General features: G+C 41.2%; 1 protein-coding gene across 1 annotated transcript in view; it reads left to right on the top strand.

The window, feature by feature from the left end:
- The first annotated feature begins 662 nt into the window (after positions 1-662).
- Positions 663-14,751, top strand: part of LOC121909176 (vertebrate ancient opsin-like) — a 63,155-nt gene continuing 49,066 nt past the window's right edge. Inside the window, exons 1-2 of the mRNA XM_042429619.1 lie at positions 663-1,229; positions 9,524-9,852. Coding sequence (XP_042285553.1) covers positions 857-1,229; positions 9,524-9,852 — 702 coding nt within the window. The 5' untranslated portion in view covers positions 663-856. The remainder of the gene's footprint in view (positions 1,230-9,523; positions 9,853-14,751) is intronic.

Genomic DNA, 14,751 nt, shown 5'->3' with positions numbered 1-14,751 from the left:
ATATTTTAGGCGCTGTATTTATGACTTGGATCGAGGAGATTAACGCGCATAGCTTTGCGGTATTAAATCACCTGTATTTAAATCAACACTGAAATTAAAATGCGCGACAGAGTAGAATAAACAGCTGATAAGTGGAGCGGTCGCTGCCCCACAGAGACCGTGTTCAGCACCACGGACAGCGCCTCGCATCAAAACGTGCTCAGTGGATGTAAGAGCGAGATAAAACCAGCACCGGGAGAGAGAGAACAGCTCCTCAAACTTTAAGGTGGACTTTTTTTCGTGCTCCGCTCACAGCGGGCTGGCTATAGTGCAGTACAATCTTGAGCCACATGCTGATCGTCTGATTGGTCTGCACTGTATCTCCATGCTGCTCTCTTCCTACAGAACCACCAGCGCGCTCCGCTCCCCCCCACCCCCCCTCCTCTCCGCCCAGACGTCAGCTGCTGGAGAGCGGGCAACAGTGATTTAAATACGGACAGAGAGGGAAGGTGTCCGCATGAGAGACAAGAGCATCTCTGGAAAGAGCGAGAGTGTGCATTATAGACTGCCACACGGTGGAGCAAAGCCTAACCAAACTTTTTAAATTTTCGAACACCCCCCTCCCCTGAACTTAACTGAGGCACAAAGTTTTGACATTCCCAACAAACAAACTATTATTCCACTTTTTTGTTTGGCTCTACTTTTTTTCCACTTGACATTTCTTTTAAAGCAATAAGTGTTGCTAGCTGCGGGTGACGGCTTGTCTTTATATTCTTTTTCCACATACAGGGGAAAAAAAGAAATGCCAACGACATATTAGTTGCCGTTCAGTGCACTGTGGCCGCCCAGAGTGCCACTGCCGTGACACCGGACTGCGATGATCGTGTCCAACGTGAGCCTGAGCGGCTGCGCAGGGGTCAACAGCGCTCTGTGTGCCGGAGCCGGGGAAGGGCACCTGGGGGGAGGCTCATACCGGACCACCCTCTCTCCGACAGGGCACCTGATTGTGGCTGTGTGCTTGGGCTTCATCGGCACTTTCGGACTTATGAACAACCTGCTGGTGCTCGTGCTCTTCTGTCGGTACAAGATGCTGCGGTCGCCGATCAACCTGCTCCTGATTAACATTTCCATCAGCGACTTGCTGGTGTGCGTACTGGGGACTCCGTTCAGCTTCGCGGCCAGCACGCAGGGAAGGTGGCTCATAGGAGAAGGGGGATGCGTGTGGTACGGCTTCGCCAACTCCCTCTTCGGTGAGTATAGAAATGCGGAATATGTGAAGAGATGTTCATACGAACGCTTTGTTTGTGTCTCTGTGTCATTTCTAGGTTGCTGTTTATTTTTGTTGCAGATGTGGTTGTGAATGACGGTGCGCTGTACACACAATCTTCCCGGAGCACCGCGCTTGTTACATTACATGGCTAAGATTCATGTCTGTGGTCTGAATGTGCATTTTGAAAATGATTTTAATTGTCTTCTCTTTCTAACGCCAGTTGTTGTTCGTGGTGCGTCTTTACGGCCACATGAAACTTTAATTCAAAAGCCTAAAAATCCCTGTAACCTATATGAACAGAATAACGGGGAACTGATCACTGTGCACGACGCGCACAATTTGGAGATATTAAACCTATCATTAAACCGATTGATTTGGCATCTTTATATACTTAAATAGCCTAATGTATTTTCGTTCTCTCTTTCTTTTTCTTAATTGTGGGTGTGATCATCGTGCAGTGTGTCATAGCAGTGGTCGATAAGATCTTGGTAAAAGTGCAGATCATCTTGTTTTCTATTATGGTTTGCGCAGCATAATTCGGTAGACCTGCTTGCAGTGATCCGATGTTGCGGATCATCGACCTATGGAGTACACAATGCCTGCACATGCAGATGCGCAGGTTTTGTCCAAGTGATGAGTTGTGGAAACCAGTCCTATGATGCACTTCTTCGGTCATTATCTCCGGCTGGGGCTGCGTGACAGGCTGTTAAATCACTTCCACAGCGCGTGCATTTTCATGGCGCACGTCGCCGTGGGTATTTAGGGAGGCATGTGTGCTCAGCGAGCCCTCACAGATGCTTAGTCATTTGTTCAAATGTCATTATGAACTCTGAGAGGATGTCACACAGGATTGTCAGTGGGTGATTTGGGTGCTGCGTGTACTGTATATAAAGTACGGTGCAGCCTGCTATTAAATGGCCACTAAATGCTTGTTATAGTTGAGTGGCTGTGCCTGAGGCAAGGGGAGTCTCATCACTGTTCATTTAGCTGCTCGTGCTGGGCTGTGGTGGGCTGTGGGCTTTGGGGACACAGTCCGTGAGCAGGCGCATCACCAGCATTTGTTTCAGAATATAATCATTTGTAATGAGAAAGGGGACGTTGCTCTACCTTTGCTCAGGAGTGCTGGTATAGATGCAAATGAGGCACAATAATGCACCTGGGAATAAGGCGCACACTCACCTGGAACCAGCCAGGCTGAGATGCTGAGCAAAAAAAAAAGCCAGCGGTGCTATAGAAAAGTGGCAAATAAGGATTTTAGCATCAAACTAACATAGAAGCCAGAATAAGATTCATTCTGCCGGCGCACTGTATCAAAACTTCAAATGTATGTATTTGAGTGATGTGGATGAAATTTGTCTGATGCTAAACTCGAGAGAAGACTCATCTGCAGAACGAATGCTTTAAACATAAAAATGCTCTTCCATCACCAGGAGTCTTTGGCCTGATGCCTGATTTGAAGATCCTTAATGAGCAGAATTCCTCGCTATCAGTCACACTAATTGCTTTAAAAGCTTTCCAAGCCATCCAAACAACCTTTGAAGACCAGGCAGCGTGAGATATACGAGCTTTCAAAAACACTAATTTCTCAATTAACACAATGTAAGAACATTTGCACTGCTGTATGTCCTTTCTTACTGTCCGATCAAAGTGCATATTTCAAAGAATATCTGGCAGTTTGTGATTGCAAACCAATAAACTCCTCTACTGATTCTGGAAGAAAACAGTCATTTATAAGTCATTTTAGAGCTTTTTTTTTTTTTTTAAATTGTAATTTAACTCAAAATCCACCGCATCAAAAGTGGTCATATTATATTTCCATTGGGCCTCATAAAAGAAGCGCACGTGCAAACAGATTCGTTCTTGAAATGCACGTACGAGTGTACAGAACATACAGAGAGTAAGAACATTTGTGGCATTCATCATCATTTTTCTCATACTCATATTTTTCTCTGAGGTACGAAGGAAATTGACGAGTGGTTAGACCTGCACGTGTCATGAATAGATCATCTCTGCCTTTCTTCACTGGGCAGAAACACTTGTTTGATTTACAGTTACAATGTTCTAATCTGGATTAATTTGGAGTTTAAATATGATACCGTAATGAACCAAAAAATGAATACATAAGTAAAGCAAACTTAATGCGAAATTTATATTGTTTAGCATATCTTCACCATCATGGCTGCCAGTTTAATTAAAATGTTGGGTTTTTTTTTGTAGATTTCATTGGCATATTTTGGCGCCGCAGCTTCAGTAGTTTTTGGAATCTTCTCTCATTCCGACTGCTGCCTCTCTGCAGATGTCTGTCCAATATCATGTTGTGTTGCAGCTGACAGTGTTACATCACCTGTAGACTATAATATTCTCCTCTAATGTCTCTGTGACTGCCACATGACCGCCTCCCATCACCGAGCGCTTTGCTTTAGAAAGATATTTTTTAGCATCTGAGTTCACGTCAAATCATTTCCTCTTTATTTCTGCCACAGTGCAGAGCTGCTCTGATGACGTGTTAGCTGGAGTCATATTTTATAATTGTTTTCCTGCTGTCACTCCTACATGTGTTATGTGTTTGTCCTCTGATTGCTGAAAGCAGGACTTGAAGCTGCGCGATGTTTTTAATTCTTTGGAAACTTTTTTTTTTTGTGAATGAAACTCGCCCACCAACGGAGCGGAACATGGAGCCTTATATGGCGTGGATTATGTTAATGATCACATCTCATGAACGCGCACCTCCTCATGAACTGGTGACATTAATCAGGCTGAAACAAGAGATTTACCACAAGTTCAGGCATTTAAGAGAGTTCGTTGAACCCCACGTAGGATTTTCTTATTTTCCTCTTATTGCTTTGTGCCAGAACAAGTATAAGAGAAAACCAAGAACACATTCATGCACGAGGCCCACGGAAACTACAACTCAGCCACTAGTGTCATCATTTTTTTAGTAATTTATCATGTTTTCACTAGTAAATTCTACCGCTTTGCTTCCAGCACTACAGCCCACATCGATTAATCACAACCACTGAATTTCCTGCTCAGCATCTTTAAAAGAATCCCTTAAGTTCATTGGTCATTACAATAAAACTATGCCAACATTTCACAAATTATATGGAGCTTTTGAGAGACGGAGACGTCCACGTTCCTTTACAACTGCTTTCCTCTGATGAAGTTTCTATAAAGGCGTCATAAATCTTGCACAAAAGCTTCCGTCTAACTCACTTCAGCGCGTCTAATCTTGTGATGTTAAAAGCCTCGCTTTAACTGGAGCAGCTTGTTGTAGCCACCACACGAGCCAAACATCAGGGCTTCTGATAGCTCTTGTAGCCACAGAATTCAGGCATGTGTCCTTCTCTAGAGTGCGATTATTATGTGCAGCCACCTGCTCGATTGTCCAGTTGATGTTTGCCAACGGCGAAGAAAAGTTAAGTGAAAAAGCTTTTGAGAAGACAAAAGTTAGAGGCTGGTTTTGTGTTTGCTGCTTGACTGAAAATGTGACTCGTGGATACTTGTGTATTTGGACAGTGACAGCAGAGGGAGGAACCAAAGACTCGCAACAACACATCGTGAGCTACATTTGCAGTCTGTGAGTCACATTCGTGCAGCCTGCATGGCGGGTCCTGCAGGCCTTTCCCTCCCTGGCTTTAGTCATCGGGCCACCCGGTTACTTTCCTTGATATATTGCTAAAATGTTCACACAGCGCGCTCAACTTAGCCTAACTAAATTGAATTTTCCTTCGCTTAAGAGCCTCTTGAATCTGTCAAACTTTTAAATTGAAAACAGACTCTGGAGCGCTGTACTTCCACTTCCTCTGGGATAAAGTGGCAATTTCCAAAACAGGATTACTTCATTTCAGTCATATTTTCGGAGAATAAAGCGAACCCCCGACGTTTCTCAGTATCTGGATGATTGTATCCGCTGTCTCGCTAACTCAAGTGTTATGCCGAGATTAAGCGCCATCTGAAGATGTGTAACACTGACATCCACAAGGAGCCAATTTATTAAAATCTGACAGGACTTTGGCTTCTACGTGCTAACGCAGATCAGGAGGAAAGACAGAGTGGGTGTGTGTGTGAGAGAGAGAGAGAGAGAGATGGCTGGCAGACATAATTAGAGCTTCCATTGGTTATGGATGAGTAATTCCTCAATGGGTTCATAAAAAACAGAGCGAAATAAAGAGTAAGGGAGGGTCCAAGAACGAAGAAGTGAAATTGATTGTTTAGATGAATAATGCTGGGTGCAGCTTTGACAAAGCGACTGTGTCTGTCTTCACCAAATCTCTATAAAGCCTTTCTGAATGATCGATGTTCCTTCAAATTAGAGAGCATCACTGTCAATGACAAAAGACGTTGTTAGTTTGGTGTTAGGACTTGGTATTCCTGCTCCCTCTTCACATTGATTTCTACTTTTTGCTCGCGGTCTCTTGCTTTGAGCCTATAACGTCTCAGATTTTTTTGAATGACTGAACAAGTGAAGATCCACTGCTCTGACTTTATGCCAGGAGCACCAACTAAAGACAATCTGTGGAGATGCGTGCATGTGTGTGTGTGTGTGTGTGTGGGTGTGCACATTCACACCCGGTTCTTTCCCCTTTATACTCTCTGCTTTGCGATCAGCCTCCTGGCATCCATTTAGCTGCTTCACCTCTGCTGCCCAACTCTTTGCATTTTCCTCTCCATCTCACTGAACATTTTATTGTCTTCCATTATGATGTGGAGGACCAGGAGAGGAATTTTTTTCTCCCTCTGTATTTGACATCAGGTCCGCGTGTCCCTGCATACTGCTGGCTGCCTCCTCCTGCCTCAAGTGGACTCTGCACACAGTCACTGGATTAACCTTGCACTGCTGGGCCCTCTCGCTGCATACTGAAGTTAGATTGCCCCTCCTGCAAGCACACACACACATACACACACACACACACCAGCCAGATGCAAGCATAGAAATGGATGAACATGCACAAGTATAGAGGAGAGGAAATATATAGACGCACACATACATGTGCATCACGTAGACGCAGGCAACACCTGGCTTGAGTGATGTTCATTTGTTAGGACGGTAAGAAGAAGTCTCATCGGGGAGAAAGAAAGCAGAACAGTGCTTCACTCCATAAAGGTCAGAGTGAGCAAGCCTGCTAATGAGTCTGTGTAATAAATAGATAAAAAGTCTCTTAAAGCAAAGACGATGATGGCTGTCTGGTTTGAGTGTCATATATACAAGAGATGTTTGCAAGTCTAATGAAAGGTTTCTATTTTTTTTAAGACCTAATAGTGTCACAGTGGTTCCACGCGCCTGTGATCGCCAAGAAAAAGACACTGAGATGGGATTTATAGGACAAACACAGCTTTATTCGATCCTGTGTTTTTCATTCAAACTGTCTTTCCTCGGATATACAGTATCAGAGAAGTGATACAGAACCAGATGCTTTCTAACAGACAGATAAGACAGAAGCAGTGAGGGAGCATCACAGAGAAGGCAGAACAAAGATGCTTCTTTTTTAATTTTTTATTTCAGACATTATCAGATCATAAGATGTTTCATTTTGGAATATTACATTCAGCCGCTGCCTCTGATCCTGCCAGAGGACTAGAAGATGGATTGTGTGTGACGTTTGATTTCAGATGCTGTGAAGTTTGAGCCACGGGTGTCGTTCTCCATGACATTACACGCCTCTAATAAAGAATTGCTGTCATCATGCTCTCATCAAGAGGGTGGACATGTGATGGGATCAGCTGGTATAATCAGGTTTTCCTGTTAAAAGTGATAAATTACGATCACCTACAACAGCTGTGTAGAGCTGTGAAGACAGAGGTTTAGTGACATGATTACTGCCAGTATTCAATTTCCTATTTCAATGGCTCTGTATGTGAGGCATGAAAGCGAGCTGCTAATTAGCTTTAGCAATTTGATGTGTGTGATTTGATTTGGCTCCTCACTCAGATTTGAGTATATAGGCCTTGGAGACGTTTGTAGATGTTATCAGTCTATTATCTCAAAGATGTGCCGCACCACATGATTCCAACCTGGACTCACAGGATTTCATGGAAAAGGAAGAATTCTTTTCTGCATCAGGAAAGAGTGTTTTACCACAGGTTGTATTCAAAGTGTATTTCAACATGTTCTCCAAACTAAATAACAAAATACATTCTAAAAGAACACATGGACATTTTCTCATCTGAAGCCCCTTTCAGCAGAAAGACATCCTTTGTCAATACCTTCAAAAGCTGTTACAGGACAAACACCATTCATCTGACTGTTTTCTGATCTGTCATCATTGTGATTAAGGTTTGGTTCGGTTTAGGTGCAACAGTTGCATGTTCAAGGAAAGATCATGATCTGGGCTAAAAAAAACAACTACTTGGTAAGTTGACAAAACAGTTTCCACTCAAGGTCCACTTACTCGCCTGTTTCAGTGCTTTCAACCGCATCACATGGTCTTGTGGGTTTGTTCAGTTATCAGGAGTCCAGGTTGTATTAAGCCAACATGTCCTAAAGGTGTTCAGAATAATGGGAAGTTAAGTCACAGCTGCTGTTGATGAAGACCATGTGATATGAGCCAAAAGCTCCAGAACAAGTGAGTAAGTGAACCTTGAGGTGAGACTGTTTTATCAACTTAACAAGATGTTGTTTTTTTTTTAACCCAAACCATGACGCTTCCCAACCTTAACTGTACAGTTTTTTGTGCCTAGACTTAAGTTTCTCTCAACTGCAGACAAGAGTCTCTTTTTGTGAGGACAGTCTCTTAGCTTAGCTTCCTTAGCTTAGTTTAGCTTAAGGATACTTGTGCACTGACATGGTACAGTGTTTGAACCACAAACTGGAACTACTGTATGTTAGAGTTCTCTTTTTAGACATTTTACAGTCAAGTTTACAATCAGAAAATAGTATAAACTGTAAACCTGCATTTACTAACCAGAACTCCGAGAGAAGTTTTGTCAGACTATTGCTGCATACTGGATTACAGGCTACTTCTGCCAGGTTGTGGTTTAAGATAACAAGTGCTGCTATTGCACTATAACAGCGTCTACTGATGACACCTAGATATAAACACTATCACAAGGATTTTAGCCCAAAGATGAGATCAGTCAGTCCACCTGTTGTGAGAAGACAGTTCACCCCTGTTTCATTTTAGACTTCACAGAGTGCGGACAGAGAATAACTGTGGAAAAATGATAGACCTGATGAGATAGAGCAGCAATGAGCTGGGCTGAAAGTGTTTTTTGTCAAAATATATGAAAGCTATGTTTGAAATTGGTTGCTATTAGTCAGTCAGCTCAGATCAAACAGGAACAGAAGTGGGCTGTTGTAAAACTGTGTTGACTTTGTAATATTGCAGCAACAGAGCCAATAAAAGCCCAGAGCTAAGCAGTCTGTGCAGGAAAAGCTACATGAGCGCAATGTCTGGAGTCAAAGGACAACCACAACACACTGTGCCATAGAGTTCAGATGCTGTAGTGAGGGGCATATACTGTATGGTCAATGTGAATGCACAAAAACATTCAGTGAAAGCATCGTCTTCAATCACATAGCTAAAATCTGTTTCCATCTTCCTCTGCTGGCTCTTTTTATAACCTTTTTATAACTTTCCTGCCTCTCTTTCACTCTCCTACAGTATATTCTCCTCCTCTCTTTTTAAATTTATTCATTCATCAGCGAGGGTCTGGACTGTGTTTTTAAAAGTAGCATCCAGCACAGGGCTGCATCCCTGCCACTGAAAATCAATGAGCATGAAAGACAACCTTGTGGATCATTATGGCTTCAAAACAAATAGCAAACAGGATAAAAAGGCTGAGGGGTCAGCATGAACACTGAGCTGTGGGCTCATGTGGCTCTGCCTCTAAAATACAGAGACGGAGAGTCGTAGAGATAGCGAGACAGAGAGAGTGTGTTTATTGAACGCCTATGGACAGAAAAGAAAGTATCTTCCAAATATTGAATGTTGTGTTTCACTGCATTGCTTCTGTCAAGCAGAGACACTACAGGTAGTGCAGCTGTTTGTGATTTACAGCAGCATGTATCTGCTGCTACATCCAACACGCTTGCAAGACTTTAATTATGCTGCACTTTTCGCTCAGGCAGTTGTTTTTTAAAATCATAACCCTCTTTGATGCTGTAAATCCCATTTAAGCTGCACTTTTGATTTCAGAAAGAGTTGTGAAGCTTTATATTACTAGAGTAGATAAATATTTGGGCAGGTAGCGCATGTTTGTCTCATTTGAGATTTCAGTAGGCTGTAGGATGCATTTAATGGTTACCTGTGTGTGTGTCCTGTTTATCTTCTACAGGCATCGTGTCCCTGATCTCCCTGGCTGTCCTCTCCTATGAGCGCTACAGCACCATGATGGCCCCCACTGAGGCGGACTCCTCAAACTACTATAAGATCTCCCTGGGCATCACCCTGTCCTGGGTCTACTCCCTCATCTGGACCCTGCCACCACTCTTTGGCTGGAGCCAGTACGGCCCAGAGGGGCCCGGGACCACCTGCTCTGTCGACTGGGAGGCCAAGACGGCAAATAACATATCTTACATCATCTGCCTGTTTGTCTTCTGCCTCATCGTGCCATTCCTGGTGATCATATTTAGCTACGGGAAGCTGCTTTGCGCCATCAGACAGGTGAGTCAGTGTGGGGAGGGCTTCCACCATACCGCACATATTGCCCATAAACCCTGATTGTTGAGCAGAATAAGTGCTGGTAACATCCAAAATGTTTCCTGGCAAGGTAAGCGGTCAAAAACTTTTTTTAAAGAAACTCAGCAGAAAATATGATGCAGTGCAGCACAATGTTAATGATGCCCTCATTGTTTATGGTAATGTCACCATCTTAAAGGGGAGGTCCAATGATTTTAGCATTGCACTTCCATAATGTTAGAGGCCTGACAGGAGACAAATTTAAAAAAGAATGGTCAAAATTGAAGCAACAGAGACCACGATATCTTAACTCAAATTATTCCCTAGTATGGGTCAAGCTCCAAAAACACCTGAAACTACATTTCCCATAATGCAACACAGCAGTGTCTTTCATGAAATGCCCACTTATCTGAACATAAACTACAAACTAAACTTCGAAAAGCTCCGTTCAGAACCACAGAAGACAATTTACAACAGTTTTTATCGGCTGAGTAGAACTCTGTATGACGAGTAAACTGAAGTTCATGAGTAAAACTGGTGGAGTTGCCTTTAAAATGTCTCAAAATCAATGGGACATTTTTTGAGACACAAAGCACCTCTAATCCTACAAGCTGGCAGATTTTTTTGTTTAATAATGGTTATTACCCTTTTTTTTAATATAACAATAATGTTGTATGATGATACATCAGGCTTATTGGGGTGAGTTGGATGGTATTATTACTTTAATGCCAGCTGATTCAGCAGATGTTGGGGATCTGCAGCACATCTAAACTTAACAGAAGCAGCAACACTGGAAATAAAACGTCTGTTACATCCTCTAGATGCTTGAGACGTCTGCAAGCTAAATAAAAATAAAAAAAGTCAAAACTACAATATTGACTCCTGCAGTTTACGTATAACAAGAGACAGTGTTCTTGTCTTTATTGGGAAATGTTTCAGACTGCCTCCTCTACAATGTTTGCAGTGCAGAATGTGTCCTGCGTTATGAAACATTTTCATTTATTTAAGTAGATCTTAAAAGAAAAAGTTGAACTAAAAAAGGATGTAGAGACAGTTGTGAGACAAAAATACTTCACAAAATATGAAATCTTATAAAAATATTATAAAATCTAATATATAAGATATTGTGCAGCCAACATGGTAGTACACATTGTGATTATATTACTGTAACTTTTATACATCATGCATCATTTGTTGTTGAATAACTAAACCCATTAAAACTTCTACAAGTTGTTTTACTCATTGAAGCAACCTTCTCCCAAAGCTGTGAACCAGTGAAGCAAAACCTACAGCTGCTTCATGAGCACTTCTTTTACACATTTTTTTTTTTTAATGACCTTCCATTCAAATGACTGTTTTATACAGTAGCAGAGTTAATTATGGTTATGAACCACCAACTGGGGCTATATAAAACTGAAATTACTGTTGCTGGTGTCACTATAAGTCCGTAAAGTTGGTCTCTGGGTTTTTTGTCATCATTTGGTTTCCACATTTATCTAAAATCACCTTAAAAACTACAAGTGGATGTGTGTTTGATTCAGACTGAGCTGGGCCACATCATGTAAATGAGTCATTCAGCAGTAGAGGTGAGAGGGACAGCAGATCATCTAGAGCAGTGGTCCCCAACCTCGGGGTCAGGACCCCCCACAAGGGCTTAATGAAAGGATTAATGAAAGGGGTCGCGAGATGATAGGACAGGATAGGATACAGAGAAAAAAAAAAAACATATTTTGGACACACAAAATTGTGATTTTTTTCAAGCTTTCTTTATTTCTTGTAGATTTCTGTGTTTTACCTCTTAAAGTCTCTAAAAGTTATTCAAATAAAACTAAATAAGTTCTCTTTCTAGAGCTGCAAGGTTAGTCGATTAATCGATTAGTCAATTGGCAGAAGATTATTCATGACTATTTTGATAATTGAATAATCGTTTTAGTCATTTTTTAAGCAAAAATGTAAAAAATAAGCCAGTTTCAGCTTCTCCGATGTGATGATTTATTGCTTTTCTTTGTCTAACATGATGATAAACTGGATAACTTTGGGTTTTGGACTGTTAGTCAGACAAAACCAGACAACTGAAGACGTGACCTTGGACTGTGGGGAATGGATATTTTTCACTAATTTCTGACATTTTATGGACAAAATGATTAACCGATGAATCAAGACAATAATCAGTAACTTAACTGGTAGACAATGCAACATGTGATGAGGGGGTCCCAGTAGACTTTGTTTTATTTTAAGGGGTCACAGGCCAAAAATGTTGAGAACCACTGATCTAGAGAGCGTGTTTGGTGAGATCTGCTGCTCTGCCCCCAGGGGCTATGAACTGTGGCATGTTTGGATATTCACACACTGTCCCACACTGACTGACTGAAAGAATATGAGGGGAGACAGTGTGGAAGGCAGTGCTCTCCTTCTGCAGGAAAGCCACACACACACTCACACACACACACACACACACACACACACACACACACACACAGTCACACAGTTTGCAAGAACAGGCCCAAGAGCAATTTTTCCAGGATTACAACCTACTCAGTCTCTGTGACCATCATGTCTTCTTGGATAAACGATGAATGTGTGTGTGCGAGTGTGTTTGCATGAGCAGGCTAGTGCTCAGCCCTCACTGATAAATTGCTCAGCAGCCTGGTATGTAACACTGGCACAACCGTGAGCAAAAAATAAATAACAATTAACCTAATAACAACAACGCAATCTTTCTTTGACGAGGGCTCGAGGAAGAGAGGTCTTGTGTAAAGTCTTTGCCCTTTTGCACCAATTAGCCTCTTTTCTTTTGTCCTTTGTCACTCTTAATCTCTCAGCTGTCTTTCCTCATCAGAAAACACACAGTTTTTAGACGAAGTGGAAGGTGAGTGAAAGTAACAGTGTTTAGTTCTCTTTCTCTCCTAGTCTATGTCAGGCTTCTCCCTTTCTCTTCCTTCCGAATTTTTTCTTTAATATATCTATTATATGTCAGGTGCAGCTTCTTTGTGCAGGATTACACTCTTTATCTTTGCTCGTTTCCATGGCTTGCAGTGCTGTTCAGGGTTCTTCTTCCCTACTGATAATGTTAAATGTAAAGTAAAGGCTATAGTTCTCCTGTCAGGTGATGTTAGGTGACACCAGCTGGGACAGATAAAAAGAGGTCAAGCACCTTGTCCTCTAAAAGCTGAAAGAATTGAACTCCCCTATCTAATAATGTGACTCTCAACAGAGCGGTCCACATGGGGTGAAACTGAATCAAGTTTGGGTTTGATCCAGATCGGCGTATGATCAGAGATAGAGGAAGAAAGTGAGTAGGAAGTTGAGGAGGACTTTTCTTAACTGTTTGATTTAGTTTCATGCTTTACCTCATCATGGTGTGAAAACGTGCTCCGTGTTCAGATTAACATTTAACTAAACCTCATCCTGCCCATCAAGTATGTGCTGGAAGGATTTTAAGGAAAAGATATGAACAGATAGACAGAAAAAGAGAAAACGACAGGGAGACAGATACACGGGCAGAACCCGTCTCTGCTTGCTTGCACACGCTTGTAAGTGTCTGTCAGTGTTGTCATCCCTCGTTATTGCTCATTCTCTATAAAGGGAATTTTTGCACTTTATCAGTGCAGAGGACAGAAGCTGTGAGAGAGGTGGGTTTTTCCCTTCACAGGCACTTCCATCAGGGATCATCTTAAAATAGATGCATGCTTTAGAGCTTTACTTTGGATTATATTTTTTATTTATTTGGATTATTGTTTTTTGCTTTGGCCTTGTGTATAAAGCAAATTAACTTTGTCTCTGTCTAAGCCATGCTAAACAATGTTTAGTAGTTGAATTAATTAGTTGACCGACAGGAAACTAATCAGCAATTATTCCGATAATTTAATAATCATTTTTTAAACAAAATATCAAATACTCACTGGTTGCTGTTTTTTTTTTTTTTTTCAAATGTGAGGATTTGAAGCTTTTCTGTTCCATACATGATCGTAAACTCATTATCTTTGGACTTGAACTGTTGATGGGACAAAACAAGACATTTGAAGGTGTCACCTTGGGCTTTAAGAAGTTCTAACAGCCATTTTTCTCTATTTTCTAACATTTTATCGACAAAACTATAAATCCAGGAAATAATTGGTAGATTAATCGATAATGAAAATTATCTTTAGTTGCAGCCCTAACCATGTAACCATGGCAAAATGTGATGTTGAGTGTACGACTGCACCAAATCTGAGACATAGCGTTGGAGAAAGTTTCCTCCAGTCTGCACAAACTAAAGATATATTAGTTCCAAGTTATTTACTATTAATAGTACCGGTAATAATGCTGATTGCACTATTGTCAGCAGGTTATGTTTTGATAAAGTAAAACATGCTGATGAGTTACTCCAAGCAAAATCTAAGCAAAAGCATACAAAAAATATACATTTAAAGCTTAATTCAACTAAATATACCCACAATATCAAGATAATTACATTTAATTACAATTAATACACCAGTGCAATCAAGAAAAACTACTGTAATTACTTCATTTTCAGACATTTGTATTGAAACTAAATTGAGCAACATTTACAAATGGGTGCACATTTTATTTTATTTTCAGCACATGTTGTTTTGTGCACACAGAATGAAAATGATGGCAAAGGTTAACTGTAACACGCAGATATTTATTGCAAAACAATAAAAGCAAGGTCTGTGTGTACATAACACCATCTTTTACTCTGAGTTTGGCAAATTGTAGCCTGAAATATTTCTCCTTGGCCCTAAGACATGATGTATTACACCCATGACCTCAGGAATTTTTATGTGCTGAAGCTGCATTCAGAAACAAGATTAAACCAAGACTAACATTGAATGTGTGAAATCAAATGCATTGAATGTTGTCTGTATTACAATAAGAAAATGA

Source organism: Thunnus maccoyii, chromosome 12 (genome assembly GCF_910596095.1).
Source record: "Thunnus maccoyii chromosome 12, fThuMac1.1, whole genome shotgun sequence".
Classification (NCBI taxonomy): domain Eukaryota; kingdom Metazoa; phylum Chordata; class Actinopteri; order Scombriformes; family Scombridae; genus Thunnus; species Thunnus maccoyii.
The sequence above is the reverse complement of the archived record's forward strand: the minus strand, read 5'-3'. Positions and strand labels throughout refer to the sequence as shown.